Below are 19579 nucleotides of genomic sequence, written 5' to 3'. Positions count from 1 at the left end.
TATGGCAGAATGTGACTGTCTTTTCTGGGATGGCTCAGGGAGGAATTACACATGTTAGGTGTTAGGTGGCCTGTTCTCCCAATGTTTTAAAATTTTATGTAGAACAGCCACTGGGAGCTGCAATTTGAAAGGGGAGACCAGTGAAGGAGGAAGGTGGCTTCTTAAAATGTCCCCCTCGTCCTGTAATCCTGCTGAAAACCTGAGCTCCTGAGAAGTGTTTGGCCCAGCAGAGGGGAACTTACTAGTACAGCATCCAGAACTTTTGCACTCTAAGCTTGTGCTCTGCTACTACACTGTGGTTGCTCTCAGTTCGAAGGACCATGCCTTACAGCAAGTCACACCTGTTCTGTTCTGTTCTGTTCTGTTCTGTTCTGTTCTGTTCTGTTCTGTTCTGTTCTGTGCAGATCCTTTCAACTAAGAGGCGACCGGGACTCACCCCTTTCTCTGCACGTGTCCCTTTTTAGCCCTCTCTGCCAGTAATGCCTGCCTGAACCACAAGAGCAGCCACATCATCCAAAAGGCTTCCTGATGTTTTGATCCAGAGGAGTTAGCCGTGTTAGTCTGTAGTAGCAAAATCAAAAAGAATCCAGCAGCACCTTTAAGACTAACCAATTTTATTGTAGCATAAGCTTTCGAGAACCACAGGTCTCTTCGTCAGATGCATGGAGGGCAGAAAGAAACTGGTCAAATATAGAGGAGGAGAGGAGGGATGTAAACAACTCCTTTGATATGGAGATGCAAACAGCTCCTTTTGATGTGGGGATCAGTTTGCTTGTGTAAAGGTTCAAAGGAGTTTGCCGTGTTAGTCTGTAGTAGCAAAGTCAAAAAGAGTCCAGCAGCACCTCCAAGACCAACCAATTCCACTGCAGCACAAGCCTTCGAGAACCACAGCCCTCCCCACCAGATGCATCTGACAAAGAGAACTGTGGTTTGAACTCACCTTTTGACAAAACCAGCATGACACTAAATGCACATGTCAGTTTGGCCCAGGGCTGGCATCCACTCATGGTCAATTGGGGCAGCGGCCAGGGCCCATGGCTGCTGGAGGGGTCCGTAGCTGCTGACTCCCTACTCACGCATCTCCTCGGATGCCTGCACTCATACCCTTCCACTGCCTGCTTGTGGGTGCTTTTGTCATCTCTGCTCCCAGCTGCATACGCTGCCTAGCATTGCTGGAGAAAGGCATGTGGGTGGTGCACAAAGCATTCCTGGTGGCCGTGGCTGTGGCATTCCTAGCTGCACCCAGCACTATTGCAGACAGCGTGGGCATCTGTGACGGCAGATGGTGGGAGAGCTTGCAAATGGGCAAAGGAAGGAAGCACAGGCAGGTGTGTTGGGAATTAGCAAGTGTTTACATTCAGTCATGACAGAGTTACACTGTTGTTTAGTAAAGAGTCCAGTTAGCAGCTTTAAAACTAACCAACTTTATTGTAGCATAAGCTTTCAGGAACCACAGCTCTCTTTGTCAGATGCGTGGTTGTATCTTCATCAGTTGCATTTGATAAAGAGAGCTGTGGTTCTCAAAAGCTTATGCTACAATAAAGTTGGTATATTTTATATATAAAATATAAGCTGCTACTGGACTCTACTATTTTGCAACTACAGACTAACACTGCTAATTCCTCTGAAACTGCTGTTTGTGTTACTTAGCTAGAAAACTTATTTGCATGTAACCACTTAGCTGTCGAGTGAGGATTCCTGCCATAGAAAGGGGAGTCTCTGTGTTTAATGAACTAGAATTAGGATTCTCTATTGGGCAGCCAGTTTATTGGGAGGAGCAATTAATTGAAAACGTATTCAGAAGTTTATTGCTCTTTTTACAGTCTGTCTTCAGTTTGAAGCAAGTCTCTGTTTAGTTCAGAAGCTAGCAAAGATGTAGCCAAGTTAGCCATTTCTTATTTTCTTTCAATGTAACCTTTTATCCTTTTATATAGTAAACTATTTTTATAGAGCTAAACTGGAGTGTGTGTTCTCATTATGTCCAATGCGCATTCTGCTACTCTGCTAATCAAATTGATTAATTTTCTACATGGTTGGGGGCATGTGGGTGGGCAAGAAGGGGAGACCAGTAGTGGAGATCGCCTCCCCGCCCGGAGCACTTTCTACCCAGGGCCCCCCAAAACCTGGAACTGGCCCTGGTTTGGCCTTCATGCGACTTTGCGTTGTCAACGTTTGTTTCCACTCAGGGCTGCTATTTCCTCCGGGATTACCTCCGGTCAGCAGCCCATTTCTGGGAGAGAGGCTGACACAGGCATGAGCTGGAGCTTGCCGACAATGAGAGCCGTGGAACACCTGCCTGACTTTTTCATCGGCTTGGCAGTCAGTAAGCTAGCGGTCAGATGCTGGGTGCATGGCAGGTGGCATGCTGGGTGAGGACAGAGAGGCTGTGTTGGGCACCACTATACCCGCTTTGCCCGCTGCCTCTAAATGCCAGCCAATTCTACTCTCCTTGGCAAGGTTCTCTCTCACATACAAAAAATGTCTTGCATAAATCTGTCAAGGTCATTGCCATTAAGGTGCAGGGAATGTTAGCTGTTTGTAGGAAAGACAGAAGAACCGAAACAGTTTGACTGACACCCCTGAATCTCAGATAGGCAGCGGGACAGACTGAGGCCAGCAGTCATTTTCTTAAATGGAAGTTGAGACATCTGAGCTGGAAGCCTTTCAAACTCTCCTGTGTGCATAAGACCTAGTTGCACCTCTCTACACAAGACATCTTTCATGGGGACACTCAAGGGTAGGGGGACACAATGTTGGCCAGGAAGCCTAGTTTAAAAAGACAGAGCAGGCAGAGATCACTCCTCAGAGGGTTTGTTAATTTCATCTTTGCTTCTCCGAAGGCTCTGTCAATTTCACCTCCCCTTCCAGGAGGCAAAGATCAAATTAACAAACCCTCTGAGGAGCGATCTCTACCAGCTCTCCCAGCATTGCACAAATTCTCTAGCACACCAGCCTTTACCTGCACAAGCAAACACGATGGGTTTTGAATCTGAACCCAGGACCTCTCAGACTTGAAGAGAGAATCACACTCTGGCTATCATTCCCCAAAGTCTTGCCTTTCCTCCACAGCTCTGAACCGATCCTTGTTTCCAGGGCTTTTTTTCTGGGAAAAGAGGTGGTGGAACTCAGTGGGTTGCCCTTGGAGAAAATGGTCACATGGCTGGTGGCCCCGCCCCCTGATCTCCAGACAGAGGGGAGTTTCGATTGCCCTCTGTGCCGAGCGGCATGGAGGGCGATCTAAACTCCCCTCTGTCTGGAGATCAGGGGGCGGGGCCACCAGCCATGTGACCATTTTCGAGAGGTGCCGGAACTCCATTCCACCACGTTCCCGCTGAAAAAAAGCCCTGCTTGTGATTATAGCCTCAGGTAAATCCAAGAGATTATCAGCCAAACAGAGCCCATGAATCTCATTTTTGCAACCTGTTCAAACCTGCCTTAAAGGAACAGGAACAGCCTATCCAATATTTTTCTGGCCATTTGGCAACCTTACTGAAATTACGTTTATTGTAAAGGAAGACAACCCTAAATTTATGATGAACCCCCTAAAATGTTCTACTCAAACCAATGTTTATTGCTGCACATAACCGTAACTTGAATGTGACTTAAGAAGACCTCCTCTTTTCTTGATGGCATGTCTGGAAAAATAAAACCACTCCTTTGAGTGGCTACTGTAAACTCTGGGCCCACATTAGCCTGCCAGTCAGAACAGACTATCCTGAACTTGTTAGACACGTTGTGTAGGACAGCTTCATGTGTTCTTGTAAGTACCTGCTTCATGTTTTTCAGTGATACTGAAGGACCAGCATAACTTACGTGCTTTTATAGAGTTTAAAAATATGATTATGAGCAGGCTGTTTCTCAACATGCCGTCAAGAGAAGCAAAGTTTATATGTCAAAAAATTAAAGAGATCTTCTTAGGCTGCAACAGAAAACTGAGATAAGCCTGAAACCAATCAATAGAAGAGTTCTGAAAATAGACTGTCTTTCTCCCACCTTTCTCCTCTGATCTCATCCTGGGATTTACGGTGTTGTCCTAAGAAGTTTTACACCCTTTGAAGTGCACTGACTTCAATGGATTGAGACGGGTGAAATTCTGCTAAGGAATGCATGGTTAATTCCTTCCCCTGGAAACTCTAAGAAGGATGCTAAAATCCCCAAACTTTGGTTTGAACCTTGAGACAGTTCGTATTACCAAGGTCAGGGGAAATAAACAAACGTGGGAAGTCACCCAGGCAAGCCAGGGCTGGCTGATGCTTCCCCTCAGAGGTTGCTGTCCTGGGGATTTATCTCCCATTGCTGGATGCAACTTTTGATACCTGCCTCTCCAGTCTCTCTACCCAAGACATCTTACACAGGGAAGCTCAAGTGACTTACTTTCTGTGGGGTCTTATATTCAAGTGTACTCTGTCTCCCTAGCAGCGCTTGTGTACCCACAACAGGAGAACAAGTGTAAGATCTTTCACTTGAGCGTCCCTGTATGTTTCTCTCTACACAAGAGACATCTAACACGAGAAGAACACATGTTGGGAGATGCAATGTTAGCCAGGAAGGGTAGTTTAAAAAGACAGAGCCGGCAGCAGGGCAAAGGCTTTGCTATACACTGGAGCTGTGTGAAGGAGATGTGAAATGCCAGAAGGGAAACTTCTGCCCATGATAACCTCTTCAGGTCCAAGCCTGGCTCTGGAAGGCAGCTCCAGCCCATTTCCATTCCTCGTTGCCCTCTGGTTGCCATCCCACGCAGTTTTAGACTGGAGAGGTGAAACTGACAGAGCCTTCCAGGAGGAGAAGGTGAAATTAACAAACCCTCTGAGGAATGATCTCTGCCAGCTCTGACTTTTTAAACTATGCTTCTGGCTAACATTGCGTCTCCCTACACTTGACGAACACACACTGAGGCATCTTGTGTAGCGAGACTGTCCTATGCCAGGGAAGGGTGGTGGCCATCTCTTCTCTAAGGCAGCTATATTTTATCCTCCTTCATGTCCCTATTGAGAACAAATGGCTAAATACAGATCCAATAAGCTCTCCATAAATGCTGTTTTTTCTTTCCTGGTGGGGGAAATTAGAGTCTCTTTGCCCCCCATCTGATCTGCTTGCAAAGAGAAATGTCAGTCATTCAGAGGAAGTCTTTTTATCTATGCATTTCAAGGCAGAGATAAAGTTCCCAAGTATTTTGTTTCTGACAATGCCCCCATGCTTTGCAAGCAGCACTGTCCATGGAAATTCAACAGGTAATGCTTGTTGTCTCTGTATGGATGCAGTGTCAGAACAAAGCTTTTCCCATGAGAGGAGCTGGTCATAACTCATGATAGGAGTTTGATCTGGAGTTTGCTAACAGAGGCTAAAAATAAAGCATTAGCTGCTAATAAAAAGCACCGTCCTTCTCAGGGTCTTGCTTGGTTGTCAAAATGCTGGAATTTGGCTCAAACAGGAAAGTGAACTGAAGATATGAAGCGGTGGAGGCAAGCTACGGTAGTGGCAACAGGCTGCAATTTATGAGTGACAAGAAAAGAACATGGACTTAACATGTAAATGCATTTGGCACTTGTCGTATTTTGTAAATTTTCTTTTGCAGATACAATTTTTTTAAAAATTGCAGAATGATCAAATACAAAGGTATTCACCTGCTGGGAGTGGTAGCCAGGAAAGGCATATGAGCGAGGCCAGGAAAAAAGTTGACAGCCTTTGGTAGAGGGGGCGAGATGGCACAGCAAAAGCCATAATAAGAGAGTCCAGGACGGGGGAATCTTGGATTTGGATCTACTGTCTGCTATGAAATAGTAAAGAGTCCAGTAGCACCTTAAAGACTAACCAGCTTTATTGGAGCATAAGCTTTCAAGAATCACAGCTCTCTTCATTGGATGCATCTGATTAAGAGAGCTGTGGTTCTCGAAAGCTGATGATGCATCTGACGAAGAGAGCTGTGGTTCTCAAAAGCTGACAATGCATCTGACAAAGAGAGCTGTGGTTCTCGAAAGCTTATGCTACAATAAATCTGGTTAATCTTTAAGGTGCTACTAGACTCTTTACTATTTTGCTAGTACAGACTAACACGGCTAACTCCTCTGGATCAGTCCTTTGGCCAATCATTCTCTCTCTCTCTAACCCCAGGGCTCAGCATATAGCGACCGATGGCTGAGGCTGAAACAAGGAAGTGGCGCTTTTTAAACTTCTACTGGTACGAGATTTTGCAAACTTTCAAGAAACAGAACTCTTTGTCAGTCCTCATCAGTTCAGTCGTAATATCTCACCCACAAAGCAATCAAAATTACTTGTTTTAATAGCTTCAGGTAAAGAACATAAATCATTTCCCTCTCCAATACATATAAGAAAAATCACACACTGCCAAAATGTCCCCAGAATTCTTTCCAGAATTTGGAGGGGAGGGGGGATAGCAAAGAAAGTTACACAAATATTTTGATTCTCACCAACTCTAAAATTAAAAGTACAAATGCCCTAGTGTTGAAAGATTGCCTGTCGCTACTGTAGGCCGTGCATAATAAGTTTATCTTCCACATTGGCTAGAATATGTACAAATATGTGGCTGGTGCTTTCTGGGCCTTTAACAGTCGCTATTTTGGGCATTCCCTCTCTCTCTCTCTCTCTCTCTCTCTCTCTCAACCTACATTTCCAGTCCTTTCGACCTGTTGCTTCTTCCCTCGCAGATCTGATGAACCGTCTTCCAACCTTCTGGCCTTCTTAAAAGTTCTCATAGGTATTTGGAAACTCTTGATCCTCCATGTCTCGGCTCCGAACCCCAGTTGTCTCATGATTATTCGTACCCGGTTTGCTCTGAATAGTTTCCGAGTGACTCGCACGCTTCCAAATCTTGTCTTTTTTGGAACAGGACAGATTCGAAATGAAGGTGGCCACTGGATCCACTGCATGCAGCAGCTTAGCTAGTTACTGGCTGGTTGTTTTGTTTATAGATAAGCCAAGAGAATCTTGTGGGTTCAAGGTGAGTTACCAGGTGAGACACAAAAAAGAATCCAGGCTCCTTACTCAGTTGCTCTCTGGTTTCACTGGGCCAGTAATTCTGGAACCAAAACTTTATATCCATTGTCTTCTCCATTTTCAGTCTGACCTCTTTCCCTTCTTTGCCAGTGTTTGGAGAGGTCCCAGGTAAGTCCTAGAACCCAGGATTTCAAGAAGTCCATTTCCAGGCTCTGAAGAAAGAGTGGCAATTCTTTACAAATCATCCTCTGACGGCCTGCAAGAAATTGGGTGGAGTTGCACTGGACATGTTTAAGTGCCATGCTGTCCTTCTGCCACAACCTGCCGCCTGAAGTAGCGGATGGCTGAGAGGGTGCCGAAGTTTGCCAGCAACACTGGAAAAGAAGAAGAAGAAGACGAAGAAGAAGAAGAAGAAGAAGAAGAGATGTGCCCACAGCCCAGGCAGGGAACAAATGAATGCACAGAAACACAGGGCTTTTTTCCAGATGGAACATGGTGGAATGGAGTTCCGGCACCTCTTGAAAATGGTCACATGGCTGGTGGCCCCGCCCCCTGATCTCCAGACAGAGGGGAGTTGAGATTGCCCACCCACCAGCCATGTGACCATTTTCGCCGAGGGCGATTTAAACTTTTAAAAACTCCCCCCTTGTTCCAGCTGACCCAAAGTGACATATGTGTGTGGTCCAGTTCCACCACTGAGTTCCGCCACCTTTTCCCCCAGAAAAAAAGCCCTGCAGAAGCAGAACCATTCAAATCAGAGTCCATTCTAACGGGCAGCAGGACACATTCTCAGGACGGTGGGAGGATTGCACAGTGGGAACTCATGGTTTGCGGGGGGGTGCTGTTCGGCATGAGGGGTTTAAGAAGGAGCAGGGTGGTTTCTTACATATGAATAACTGAGGGGAAAAGGAAGAGGAAAAGGAATAGACTATGAGAATGAATACCATCTTACTTCCCTTGTGACGTTTTCATTCCCTCTATCTTTCCTTGTATTGAAACCTGAAGACTGTGAACTCTTACATAAGAGTTATAATATAACTCTTATATAAACCTGGAGACCATGAATTCTTGAACTGACCTAGCTAGCCCAAGGGAGTCTGATATCATCAGATCTCAGAAGCTAAGCAGGGTCGGCCTTGGTTAGTAATCGGATCGGAAACCTCCAAAGCTTTGACATGATGGCTCTTTCTACCATCACCATAAACTTTTACCTAAAGGCGTTTCCAACTTGGCTGGATGATAAAAGAGCTAAGTACTTTCAATGAACTCTGCTTGGCAGATTTCATGAGCTTTATTCTAATTGACTTGCAGAGAGGCCGAGATCTAACAAGAACAACAACAACATGTGATTTATATTCCACCCTTCAGGACAACTTAACACCCACTCAGAGCGGTTTACAAAGTGTGTTGTTATTATTCTCATGACAATCCCCCTATGAGGGGGGATTGGATAGACAATCCCCCTATGAGGGGAGTAATGGATAGAGCAGTAATTCCAATGAGAAAAATGCTAACCTGGTGGATCAAATAAGCTACTTACATAATCAGAAGCTTCTGTAAATTCAAGATAGGCACCTGCAGGAGGCTGCCCGCTATCTCTCTGCATGACTCTCTGCTCTAATCTAGACTACTTCCAACTGGCCTATGCAGTGGGCACACAATTGTATCATTTCCCTTCCCTGGGTGCTCAATTTAGATCGATCAATTACTGCCAGTGCAGCCAAATGGTATGACCTCAGAGGAGGCTGTCGGATGCAGCTTTGTGGAATAAACTGCTCTGGGCTTGCTTCCACCCAGATCGGTGAATCATAACGATCCACATAAGGGGTTTGGGGACAGGCAATTTTTACGTGCTCTAAACATGAACCTTTTCCAGGGGTAAGAAGGAAAGGTGCCTCCCGTCTGGATTTAGGAACATAAGTTTAAGAGCTAGAAACGTCCAAACGTTTGAAAAACCAAGCAGCAGATGTTGCCAAGTCTAAAAATCAAGGGTGAAAGAGAAAGGCTGTTTCCTGCCTCGATTCTGCCCAGTCCCAGAATGGAACCAGTCTGTTAACATTCCTGGGCTATCTCCGAGGCTTAAACCCACCCCTTCCCCAACTCCGAACAGAAGCTCTGTCTCCCCCAAGCAAGGCTTGCAATAACATTACCAATCTTCCAAGCGTCTGGGGCCTGCAGATTGGAGCTCTTGACAGCCCATGAAGCAAAGGCCACGAAGCCCAGGCACATGTCCCTGTGTGTGAGAGCCAGCTGGAGGGGTCTTTCTGAGAAAGAAAAAAACAAGATGTTTGTCTTGAAAAGCAATGAGGCTGCGTCCTGGAATCCTACAGCGGTAGCTTGCCTAGGGTTGGCCCCGTGAGAAATCTCATGCAAAGGGATTCGGTTTCATTTTCTCAGCCATGCCGGACGCTCCTCTCGGCTGGTCCGGGAGGAAACGACCGGGCACCCTGACCGGGCGGCTGATCTGCAAGGATTAGCCCCCAGGACTCCCAGGGAGGGAGCCAGGGTCCGGGACGCGGCGGGAAGAACTCCCCGAAACCAATGCGGGGAGGGAATTGCCCGTTTGTCCCTATGGAGGCCGGCAGATGTGCGCGGCGCCTCGAGTGCCGCCGGGCAACGAGAAACGGCAAGTAAAAGAAACAGGCGGAAGCCTGTAAACAAGCGAATCCCTTCTGTTTTACAAGCGTTTGTGAAGGAGAGGTTGATCTGAAGAAGACTCGTTCTTCCCCTTCGTGGAGTTCCAGAATTTTGTTGGCGCCCCCCCCCCCCCAAAATGGCAGCAAAGAAGCAAAGTCCCGCTCTCGGTAAGTCAATCTCGGCCACCTTGCAGAAAGGGGAGTCGCTCGAAGAATTGGTGCGCAGGGCGGTGGTGGAAGCCATAAAACCCTTTGTTGACAAGCTGAACGAAACTGATCAAAGGGTGGGCTTAATTGAAAGCGAGGTGAAAACCATTAAGGCAGCAGCGGGGGGGGCAGAAAAGTCTGCTCTGGAAAGTGCGTCACTTGTGAAGGCTACAAAAAAGGAGCTGAAGTTGGTAGAGAACCAACTGATCGGGCTACAAGTGGAACGAACGCAGACAATTTTGCGTCTCCAAAACGTAAAAGAGGAGGAAAATGAGGATCTGTGGGATTTGGTCTCGGAATTACTGGCGACACCCGCGAGGACGACTAAAGAAGAGGTTAAAAGCGCCATTTTGGAGGTCCGTCGGGCTTCTTCAAAATATGCAACAAAGCGACAGTTGCCTCGTGAGATCATTATTGACTTTTCAACTAAAAAGATTCGGGACACCATCCTATATAACTCATACAATGCGGATTTGGACTTTATGGGTTTGAAAGTCAAGATTTTGAAGGACGTTCCATTTCTAGTCCGGAAACGGCGTTTTAAATATAAAAAGTTTGCAGCTCTTCTGAGGGACCATGGAATAAAGTACAAATGGTTATTCCCGGAAGGAATATGGTTCAGATATAAAGATCAGGCCTATAAGATATTATCAGAAGATCAACTAAAGGATTTTGAGAATAAAAACCCAGAACTCTGCTGCACCAAGAACGAAGAAAAGGAGGAGCCGGAGGGGGGGGGGGGAGGAGGAGAGCATTGCAACAGCAGTTGCACAGAGAGAATTGCGTCCGGGACCCAGAAGGGGGAGGAAAGTTTAATCAGAATTTGAAATGTTTATTCTCTGTATGATTAACCACTCCATCATTATTCTATGGAGCTATTTTTGTATTATGACAGTATGAAGGGAAACATTGAAGTGTAGTGTTTAGTGTTTGTAGTTCATTCCCCCCCCTTTTTCTTTTTCCACTCCCCTTTGTCCCTTCCCTCTTCCCTTTCCTTGTGATAGTCTGGTGTAGTGTTTTGTAGTTATGAAAAATAAAAAAATTTATAAAAAAAAAAAAAAAAGAAATCTCATGCAAAGCTCTGAAACTCAAGTCTGTCAAACCTTTGGTTATTTTTCTTTTAATTCCCAGAGTTGCTCTTTCCTCCAGAACCAGGGCTTTATAAAAACTTCCCCCCTCCCAAAACATTCATTTCTGGCCACTTCTTAACTTTCATTGAAAGATCCTATCCCAAGAATGGTCAGGAGGAACGCTTTTATGGGTTGCATTAGAAGCTTGCCATAGGTTAGAACCCAAAGGTTCACAATGTCTCTTCAAATTCTATGTGCAACAAGAGACCAGAAAGCTTTACCTATACATCTTCCTCTCTTTTCTTCTCTGCCTCGGCACGACTATTTCTGAATGATTAAAATGTGGAATTCTCTGCTGGAGGATGCGGTGATGGCTGCAGGCCCAGACAGCTTTAAAAGGGGATTAGATAGAGAGTCTTCTACACAATACTTTTGACACGTGTTCTTCACATGTCAGGAGATGCAATGTTACCCGGGAAGCGTAGTTTTAAATGACAGAGCCGGTGGAGATCGATCCGGAGGGGGTGGATTCTCTCACAGCCCTCCGCTGCCTCTGGCGTGTCAGACTCTCTCTCCTTCTGGAGCTTTTACCCTGCCACCCTCGCTGCTTAAAACTTTGAATTAACCGAGCCTTGGCAGGGCAAAGGCTCCACAAGAGGAGACACTAGAGCCAGCGGAGGTCTCTCCGGAGGGGTTGGATTCTCTCACAGCCCTCTATCGGGTGCCAGTTCCAGGAGGCAACATCTGGGGAAGGCCTCAACCTCTGTGCCGTTGCTGGCGCTCCACAGTAATTGGCTGGCCACTGTGTGAGACAGGATACGGGACAAGATGGACAATTAGTCTGATCCAGCACGGCTCTTTTTATTTTCTCATGTCCTGTTTGCCCAGCATTAATTGTCAAATACTCACAAAATATCTGTCTGCTTCCCACTCTAATAGGTAATGGTTGTGATAACTGTTGAGTGAGGGAAAAACAAGATTCTGGTCCAGTAGCATCTTAAGGACCAATTAGATTTTCAGGGTATGAGTTTTTGAGAGTCAGAGCTCCCTTCATCAGTAATGGTTAAGAGCGATGGGACTTTAATCTGGAGAGCCGGGTTTGATTCCCCACTCCTCCACTTGAAGCCATCTGGGTGACCTTGGATCAGTCACAGCTCTCTCAGAGCTCTCTCAGCCCCACCCACCTCACAGGGTGTTTGTTGTGGGGATAATAATGACATACTTTGTAAACCGCTCTGAGTGGGTGTTAAGTTGTCCTGAAGGGCAGTATGTAAATATGTTGTTGTTGTTGTTGTTGTTGTTGTTGTTGTTGTTGTTGTTGTTGTTATTATACGAGCAGTGTGTGGATAGTAAAGAGTCCAGTGGCACCTTTAAGACTAACCAGCTTTATTGTAGCATAAGCTTTCGAGAACAACAGCTCTCTTTGTCAGATGCATCTGATGACGAGACCTGTGGTTCTCGAAAGCTTATGCTACAATAAAGTTGGTTAGTCTTAAAGGTGCTACTGGACTCAGTCCTTACTTTTTGCAACTATAGACTAACACAGCTAACTCGTCTGGATGTGTGGATAGGTATATTAATGCTTTTCTTTTTTCTAGCTTTTCTTTTTTCTAGCTGACGTCTCCTTCATTGATCTAGGGGGCTATCAGTTAAGGCTGGCTGATTAAGTAGTCTGCACCAAGGCAACCAGACTTTCTTAGTCCAATAATGAATTTGCACACTGCAATCTTAAGAAGACTTATTCCAGTCTAAGCCCATTGAAATCAATGGGCTTAAACTGGAGTAACTCTTCTTAGGATTGCACGGGCAGATTAGATGAGTGTAAGGAGAAGGCACTAAGATTCATTCTTATCTTTCCCCCCCATCCCATTGTCTGGCACTTTAAGGTAGTTTTCAGTTTGTTAGGAACTTAACACCTGGGTAAAAAAAGAGATTCCATATGTCTGTGGTGGTCCTTCGCACCTTTGAATATACATATATGGTTGGTGCCTTTCCCTATTTTGGAAAAAAATAGCATTTGCTTCAACTAAAATGGGCCCATGAACAGGGTGTCAGTGAACATATAGAGAGAGTCCACTTCCTGAAGAACAGAACAAAGGCTTTACACATAAGCTGCCAGATACATTTTGTGCGCTGACCGCAAAAAGAGATCCCCTGTAGACCTTCCAGTCTAGAATAAGAGGGCAAGCTGACACCAGATTTGCGCGCACACACCCAGATGCCAATCATTAGTGCAAACATTTGGATCAGGGAGTGGCCTGTGATGTGTAGTTCTGTCTCGGGCCTCTCCGTTCAGCCCTTTAGGCATATAAGCCCTGACATCTCTGTTTAAAAGTCACGCATTGGCAAGAGGTCTTTAAATTATGACCAGAATTGCAAGCTGCAAGAGTTAGAATCCCACCCCTCATAATAATTAGATCGGTACCTGGTGACATCAAAGCCATTCTTGGGTCTTCCGGTCTCGGTCGGCTTTCTTCCAGTAGCCTTGGGGAAAAGACCACCAACTTTCCGTGGGATCCTCTCTGTAGCGGAGTCCCAGGGCTTCCAGGATGACGTCTGAGAAGTTGGGCAGGTTTGCTTATGAGGGATTTTAATGCTCTCATGGCCTTCCTTGCCTCTGAGGCCGGCATGCTCAGGAAAAGCCGCCTCCAGCTCTTCCTGTCCTGCGCTCCGTTGTTGAAGAAGTGTTCGTACACCTCTGGGACCGAGATGTACGTGGCATCTTCTGCCGTAACAGAGCCTGAGACCTGGGAACCAGCAGGTGGAGCCAGGGGTTGGTCAGAACTGTCGGACGTCTCTCGCTTCAGCTCCTTCCCCCTGCCACTCTCACCCACCCAAGTCCCTTCCATGTCTGTGAAGAAATATTCGTACATTTCAGGCCCGGACATTTCAGGCAAGTCTTGGCCAACGTCTGAGACCCGTCTTTCCTCTACCATCCATTCCTGCATCTTTCCTACCTGCTCTAGGGTGTTATCACAGAAAAAATAGTCATATGCCTCAGGCCACGTAATTGCAGTCAAGTTACTTTCCAAAGAGTTCTCCACAGCCGGACAATACGGAATGTTGTCTTCTGACAAGCTTGACCTCTGGCTTCCTTGGGCTGTGCTTGTAGATTCTCCAAGATGGTGACCGGGCTCTTCCGTGCCATCCTTCTGGATCTCTCCCTTCAGTGCAGCAGTTTCTCTTTGCGGATCTAATGTTCCGGAACATCTGGAATTGGTTACAGTTGTTAGTTGTGGACATTTGTTTGCCCCAAATTCTCCTGGGACCTTTTGCAAATTCACCCTACAGCCAGCAGAACTGATTTCTTGGTCAACTTGACCTTCTTCTTTTGGGATGCCATGGATCAAGTCGTCACTCTGGTCTGCTCGACCCTCCTCTTTGAGATTTACAGCATCCTCTTCCTCATTGCTTATCCTTTCCAGACCTCCGTCTTCGTGGTTCTCTGACCATGGGTCAGATGGCACCAATGCCCCTACCAATGGGACTGAATGTCCTTGAATTAGGGAAAAATTTTCCAGGATCAAGGGTACCTCTGCCTTCAACTTGACCTGAAGGTGCTCGGCACCCTTTTCTGGGTGCTCAGTTTCTTCAGAACCTGCAGAAGTAAAACTTGAGGAAGTTGGAGGCATGCCTAGATCCTTTGACTCCCAAGATTCTGGGTTCCCACAAACACCGTTGTTCTCCACAGATACTGGTAACTGGACATCAACAGAGGCAGTCTGGGAGATATCGTTGGTGGGCTGCTGTAATGCCAAGGCTAGGGGTCTCCTTCCATGTTCTCCTGCATGGCTGTCTATCCCTTCTGAGGCACCCACCTTCATTGGCACAGAGGAAACAGGTTTTTCCATTGTTTCCTGCCCTGAGATTTGCCCTCGGAAGTCGGCCTTTTGGACAGCAACATCTACCCCTGCTAGGGAATGATCGGAATCACCGAGCCAGTCTCGAGTCTCAGATTCTCTTTCCTCTGCAGCGAATAAAGCTTCACGCTCTCTGGCAAGCTCATGCTGACCTCCCGGTGGCTTTGAAGTGGCATGAGGCAGTTGACTTCCCTGGATTGCAGAAGGCTGTGGGAGAGCTACGCCGTGTTGGCTGTTGTCGCACAGAAACCTGCTGACGGAGCCCAGCTCTGTTTCGTCCTCGCTGCCAGACAGAACCTCTTCCACAAGCAGGTGTCCGCAAGGGGCTCCAGGTGGCGGGCCGCTGGCTGTGCTAGGAGCCAATCCCGGGCCCACTCGCACTCGGATCAGGCTGTCCTCCTGAACCTCGCCTTCGTCAAGGTCGCTCAGAAGCTGCTCCTCGGCTGTCGCTAAGGCTGCCTGGATCACACTGCATTCTTCGGAGGCCACGTAAAATTCTGCCCAGTCCCGGTCATTCACCTGGATGCTGTACTCAAAATTTTCCATCTGGGAGGGTGCAGATTAGTAGAATTGGAAGCGGGGAGCGGTGCAAAAAGATGAGACCAAAAAAGGATGCATTTTAGTAAGATTAGGAAACGAACAGTTTGGTTCCTCTATTTAAAGCCCTGAACGGACTGGGATCAGCATACCTGAGGGACTGTCTCTCCCTGTATGTACCCCAGAGAGCACTTCGTTCAGCAGATAAGAACTTGCGGGTGATCCCTGGCCCCAGGGAGGCTCGTTTGGCCTCAACCAGGGCCAGGGCTTTTTCGGTCCTGGCCCCAACCTGGTGGAACTCTCTGTCTGAAGACACTCAGGTTCGCCAAGACCTGGGCCGTTTCCACACGGCTTACCTTGTTCCAGAAAACAGCGAAATCTCACATGAAATCTCACGAGAAGACGCTGTTATTGCGTGAGAAGACACTGTTATCGTGTCTTCTTGCGCGATAACAGCATCTTCTCGCAAGATTTCGCTGTTTTCTGGAACAAGGTAAGCCATGTGAAAACGGCCCAAGTATCATTTGGCCGGCCTGCAAGACGGAGATGTTTCGCCGGGCATAGGGTTGAGGCCAGTATTAGGACCATCATTGAGCCTCCCGTCGCCTTCTCCTATCCGATGACATCCCGTCCGTCCGGGTGTCTCCCTCTTTGTATTTGAGGGCAGGAATGTGCAATAGGCCGCCTGAGTTATGATTTTATGATATGATTTTAATTGTATTTATATAATTATGTATTTTATGAATGTTGTACCCCATCCTGAGCCCGCTTACCGGGAGGGTAGGCTAAATACCAAATAAAGTAAAGTAAAATAAGTAAAGTTATCCCTGCCTCCCCCTCCATAGTCTCCAGTTTTCGATTGTATGCACCTTGGGACAGGGACCTGTTGTCTTGCACTCTGGAAAAATGCCCTGATTGTGAGTGGTACTGTATAAACAAATAGAATATGATGGCCTTATGCTCTCAGGCATTTCATGGATACAAACTCAACAGCTGTTGTAACAAATAATAATAACTGCACTTATATACTGCTCTTCTAGCGAGATTAGTGCCCCACTCAAAGCTGTGAACAAATTCAGTGTTATTATTATCTCCACAATACAGCTGGGGAGCTGGGCTGAGCGCACTCCTGTCATGTGTTCAGCACATGACAGGAGTGGGAGTTGACCCAGCAGAATGCTGATTTGCAGCCCAACCACTTAGCCACTATGCTACAGCAGCTCTCACAGTGTATTATTATCCCCACAATACAGCTGAGGAGCTGGGGCTCCGAGGAAGGGCTTTCCCAGGCTGCCTGCTGAACTCATAGCAGTAGCAGGAGTCGAACCAGCAGAGTGCCGATTTGCAGTCCAACCACTTAACCACGATGCTAACCCTGTAATGCATTACCCTACATGCTGAGGATGTTGAAGTTGAAGCTGAGAGATTGTGGCGTTCCTGAGGCTATCAGGAAAGGTGAGATTTGAATGGGAGACTTCTTGATTCATGGTTTAACCTCTTAACCTCAGTACCTCAATAACAGCCACGCTCCTCCCCCAAAACAGGTTAAGGATGCACATAGAAAGGAGATGCTGAAAGGAACGGCAGATGGACAACTGGAGCTGTGTCTCTCACTCTTGTCAACTTTGACTTCTCATTTTCATCTCTGGATTTCCATCTCTCCTTTGCCTTCTTCAGCCTTAAAATTTAGCCTCAAACCTGATGAGTTCCATGATCAGATCTTCCTAGTGTGGTATGATTTCTATTGGTGACGTTATGGAAATGAAGCCTCAGTCCAAACCAGAGCTGTATGTAATTAAAGACCAACAGAGATCCGTGATCTCTGAGCAGGGCTTTTTTTCAGCTGGAACGCGGTGGAACGGAGTTCCGGCACCTCTTGAAAATGGTCACATGGCCGGTGGCCCCGCCCCCTGATCTCCAGACAGAGAGGAGTTTAGATTGCCCTCTGCGCAGCTGGCCATGTGACCATTTTCGCCAAGGGCAATTTAAACTTTAAAAAACAACCCCCTTGTTCCAGCTGACCCAAAGTGATGTCATTGTGCGGTCCTGAGTTCCACCACTGAGTTCCACCACCCCTTTTCCCTGAAAAAAAGCCCTGTCTCTGACTCAGTTAATTTGGCCCTTGGGTGGTATGTTCCTTGGGGTGGGAACCTGTCTGTTCTATTTTGGTTTGCTTAATAATAATAACAACAACGTTCAATTTATATACCGCCCTTCAGGACAACTAAACACCCACTCAGAGCGGTTTACAAAGTATGTTATTATTATCCCTACAACAATCACCCTGTGAGGTAGGTGGGGGCGGAGAGAGCTCTGAGAGAGCTGTGTTTGACCCAGCTTGTTCGGTAAAGCGTCATGTACTTTTCATACAATTATTAAATCGATGCTCTCTGGGATGCATTCACACAAGAATTAAAACAACAGATCTGAAGAGGAAAATAATGTTTTCTTTGGGCTTAGATAGGGGCCCAGGGAAAAATGTCCTGTCCCTTTAATAGAGGCCTAATATGTAGAGGTGGGCAGTTGAAGCTTTTCAGTGCATGGAGTTAAATAACAACACTCGGTAAACAGAAACCTATTAAGCCTCTATTAAAGGACATTTTTCCCTCCAGTTTGCAATCCTGTGCATCTATGTTGCGGTGCATGCCTGCTTATTATTTCCTCTCGTCTACAAGAGAGAAGGGGGAATGCGTTTTTTGTGATGTTGAAACCAGCTGCTGTTTCTAGGTTAAGAAGAATTGATTTATTAAATTTTTTAAAAAAATGTTGCCTGACTCATTAGGGGTGATTTTTTTTTTAGTTCTTCAGAACCTGTTATGAGTAAATGTTGCCTTTCTGTAAACATCTGTTGCTATAAAAGCCACTCCCTTGCATTCTGTGACAACTGAAAGTGACCAAGAAATGGAAATCAGGGTGTGGCCATGCAGATGTAGGGGTGGGGTTATGCAGATGAGGCTTGGCTTTCAATAACTAGGCACCTGCAAGGAGCAGAGTCCGTTTTGTCTCTAGAAGTACTCCCGAGTTCTCCCACCCCTTCTCTTTCTCTTAAATAAGCATCTGGTTTCTATTCATTCCTAAGAAGAGAAAGATGCAGGTCTAGTAGCACCTTAGAGACCAACTACATTTCCAGGGTATGAGCTTTTAAAAGTCAGAGCTCCCTTCATCAGATACAAGGAGGTTGGGGGAAAGGAAGGAGCCCTTAAAATGCAGTTTTCAACATTGCTCTCCCCTCATCCGTTTTATCCTTACAAAAATGACCTTGTGAGGCTGTGAGAGAAAGACAGAGAATGGCCCAAGGTCATCTCATCACCTGCAAATTTCCAACGGCCCAGTGGAGATTCATACACGGCTTCCCCATGTCTTAGTTTGATGCTCTAACCACTACACCATACTGGCTAGCATCATCATTACAGTAATTCTGCTGCTATAAAAGAATCATGGACAAGTATGACTTTCAAAGCTGTGTCCTTCAGTGTACCAACCTCTCCCAGGCCTGCAGTCAGATGGCAACACCTGTTTTAACAACCCATATAGAATTTCCATCTGCGCAAATCAGCAGAGGAGCCCTGCTTGACGATCTATCCCTTTTAGTGTTCCAAGAAGTTAAGGAACCAGGCTAAAAGATGATCTGCAAAAACTACATAAAACTCTGAAAGGTCATCTCCACTCCGGAGGGGAGAAGAAGCAAAAGCAACAGGAGGTGCTGCAGATCCTACCTTGCGGACAGCTTATGCTGGTGATGGGGCCATGCTGGGCAGAAGGAAGAGAAGTTCTCCTGGAGTGGCATGGCTCTGTACCCAGTACCCTTGGCACTGGAGGCTCAAGCAATGAGACTTCAGACAGGCTCCTTTCCGAAGCCAAAAATAGACCTCCCCTCCAACCTGTCACATGAAATTCTATAAATGCAAAGGTCTGCTCCAGGAATAGAAAGACAACTCATGACGGGCGGCCTTCGTGCAGATGCAGACGCCTCAACCCGGGGGGTGAATTGGATTCCTGCCCAAAGAATAAGTGGAATCTGGAAGTTTTCAGAGCTGAATGGATAGACTTAAAGGACGACCACAACTTTTTTGGATTTTCACATCTGTTTCTTATTGGGGCAGGAGACGACGTATCTAACTATTGGCAAGGTGTGTTTATTTTTATATAGCCCTGCATTCGTAGCGGTTTGAAAACAAGCAAAAATACCGTTTAAAAATACAAGGCCAAATCGCTAGTAACAACATGGAAACAGCAGCAAAGCTACGGACTAAGGAAGTTGAACCCAGTGTCATTTTGTGTTTGTGTGTCCACGCGTGTGTTTTCAGATGGAAAT

At 46.4% G+C, this 19579-nt stretch overlaps 1 protein-coding gene across 1 annotated transcript; it reads right to left on the bottom strand.

Annotated features, from left to right (window-relative positions):
* Window positions 1–6262: 6262 nt before the first annotated feature.
* Window positions 6263–19067, bottom strand: PERM1 (PPARGC1 and ESRR induced regulator, muscle 1). Its single transcript, XM_055000993.1, has 4 exons — window positions 18981–19067; window positions 13293–15273; window positions 9105–9218; window positions 6263–7328 (listed from the first exon to the last, which is right to left on the bottom strand). Exons 2-4 carry the CDS (start codon window positions 15271–15273, stop codon window positions 7246–7248), a joined length of 2178 nt encoding a protein of 725 aa, XP_054856968.1. The 5' UTR covers window positions 18981–19067; the 3' UTR covers window positions 6263–7245.
* Between the last annotated feature and the right edge of the window lie 512 nt (window positions 19068–19579).

The sequence above is a fragment of the Eublepharis macularius genome, chromosome 17 (genome assembly GCF_028583425.1).
Source record: "Eublepharis macularius isolate TG4126 chromosome 17, MPM_Emac_v1.0, whole genome shotgun sequence".
Lineage (NCBI taxonomy): Eukaryota > Metazoa > Chordata > Lepidosauria > Squamata > Eublepharidae > Eublepharis > Eublepharis macularius.
Note: the sequence above shows the minus strand (reverse complement) of the source record. Positions and strands in the feature narration are given on the sequence as shown.

Coding starts and splice junctions, on each gene's coding strand:
- PERM1 (XM_055000993.1), bottom strand. CDS start 15,273: ATGGAAAATTTTGAGTACAGCATCCAGGTGAATGACCGGGACTGGGCA. Junction 9,219..13,292: donor AATGGCTTTGATGTCACCAG/GTACCGATCTAA, acceptor TTTCTTTCTCAG/AAAGACCCCTCCAGCTGGCT. Junction 7,329..9,104: donor CCCAGACGCTTGGAAGATTG/GTAATGTTATTG, acceptor CTTCTTTTCCAG/TGTTGCTGGCAAACTTCGGC.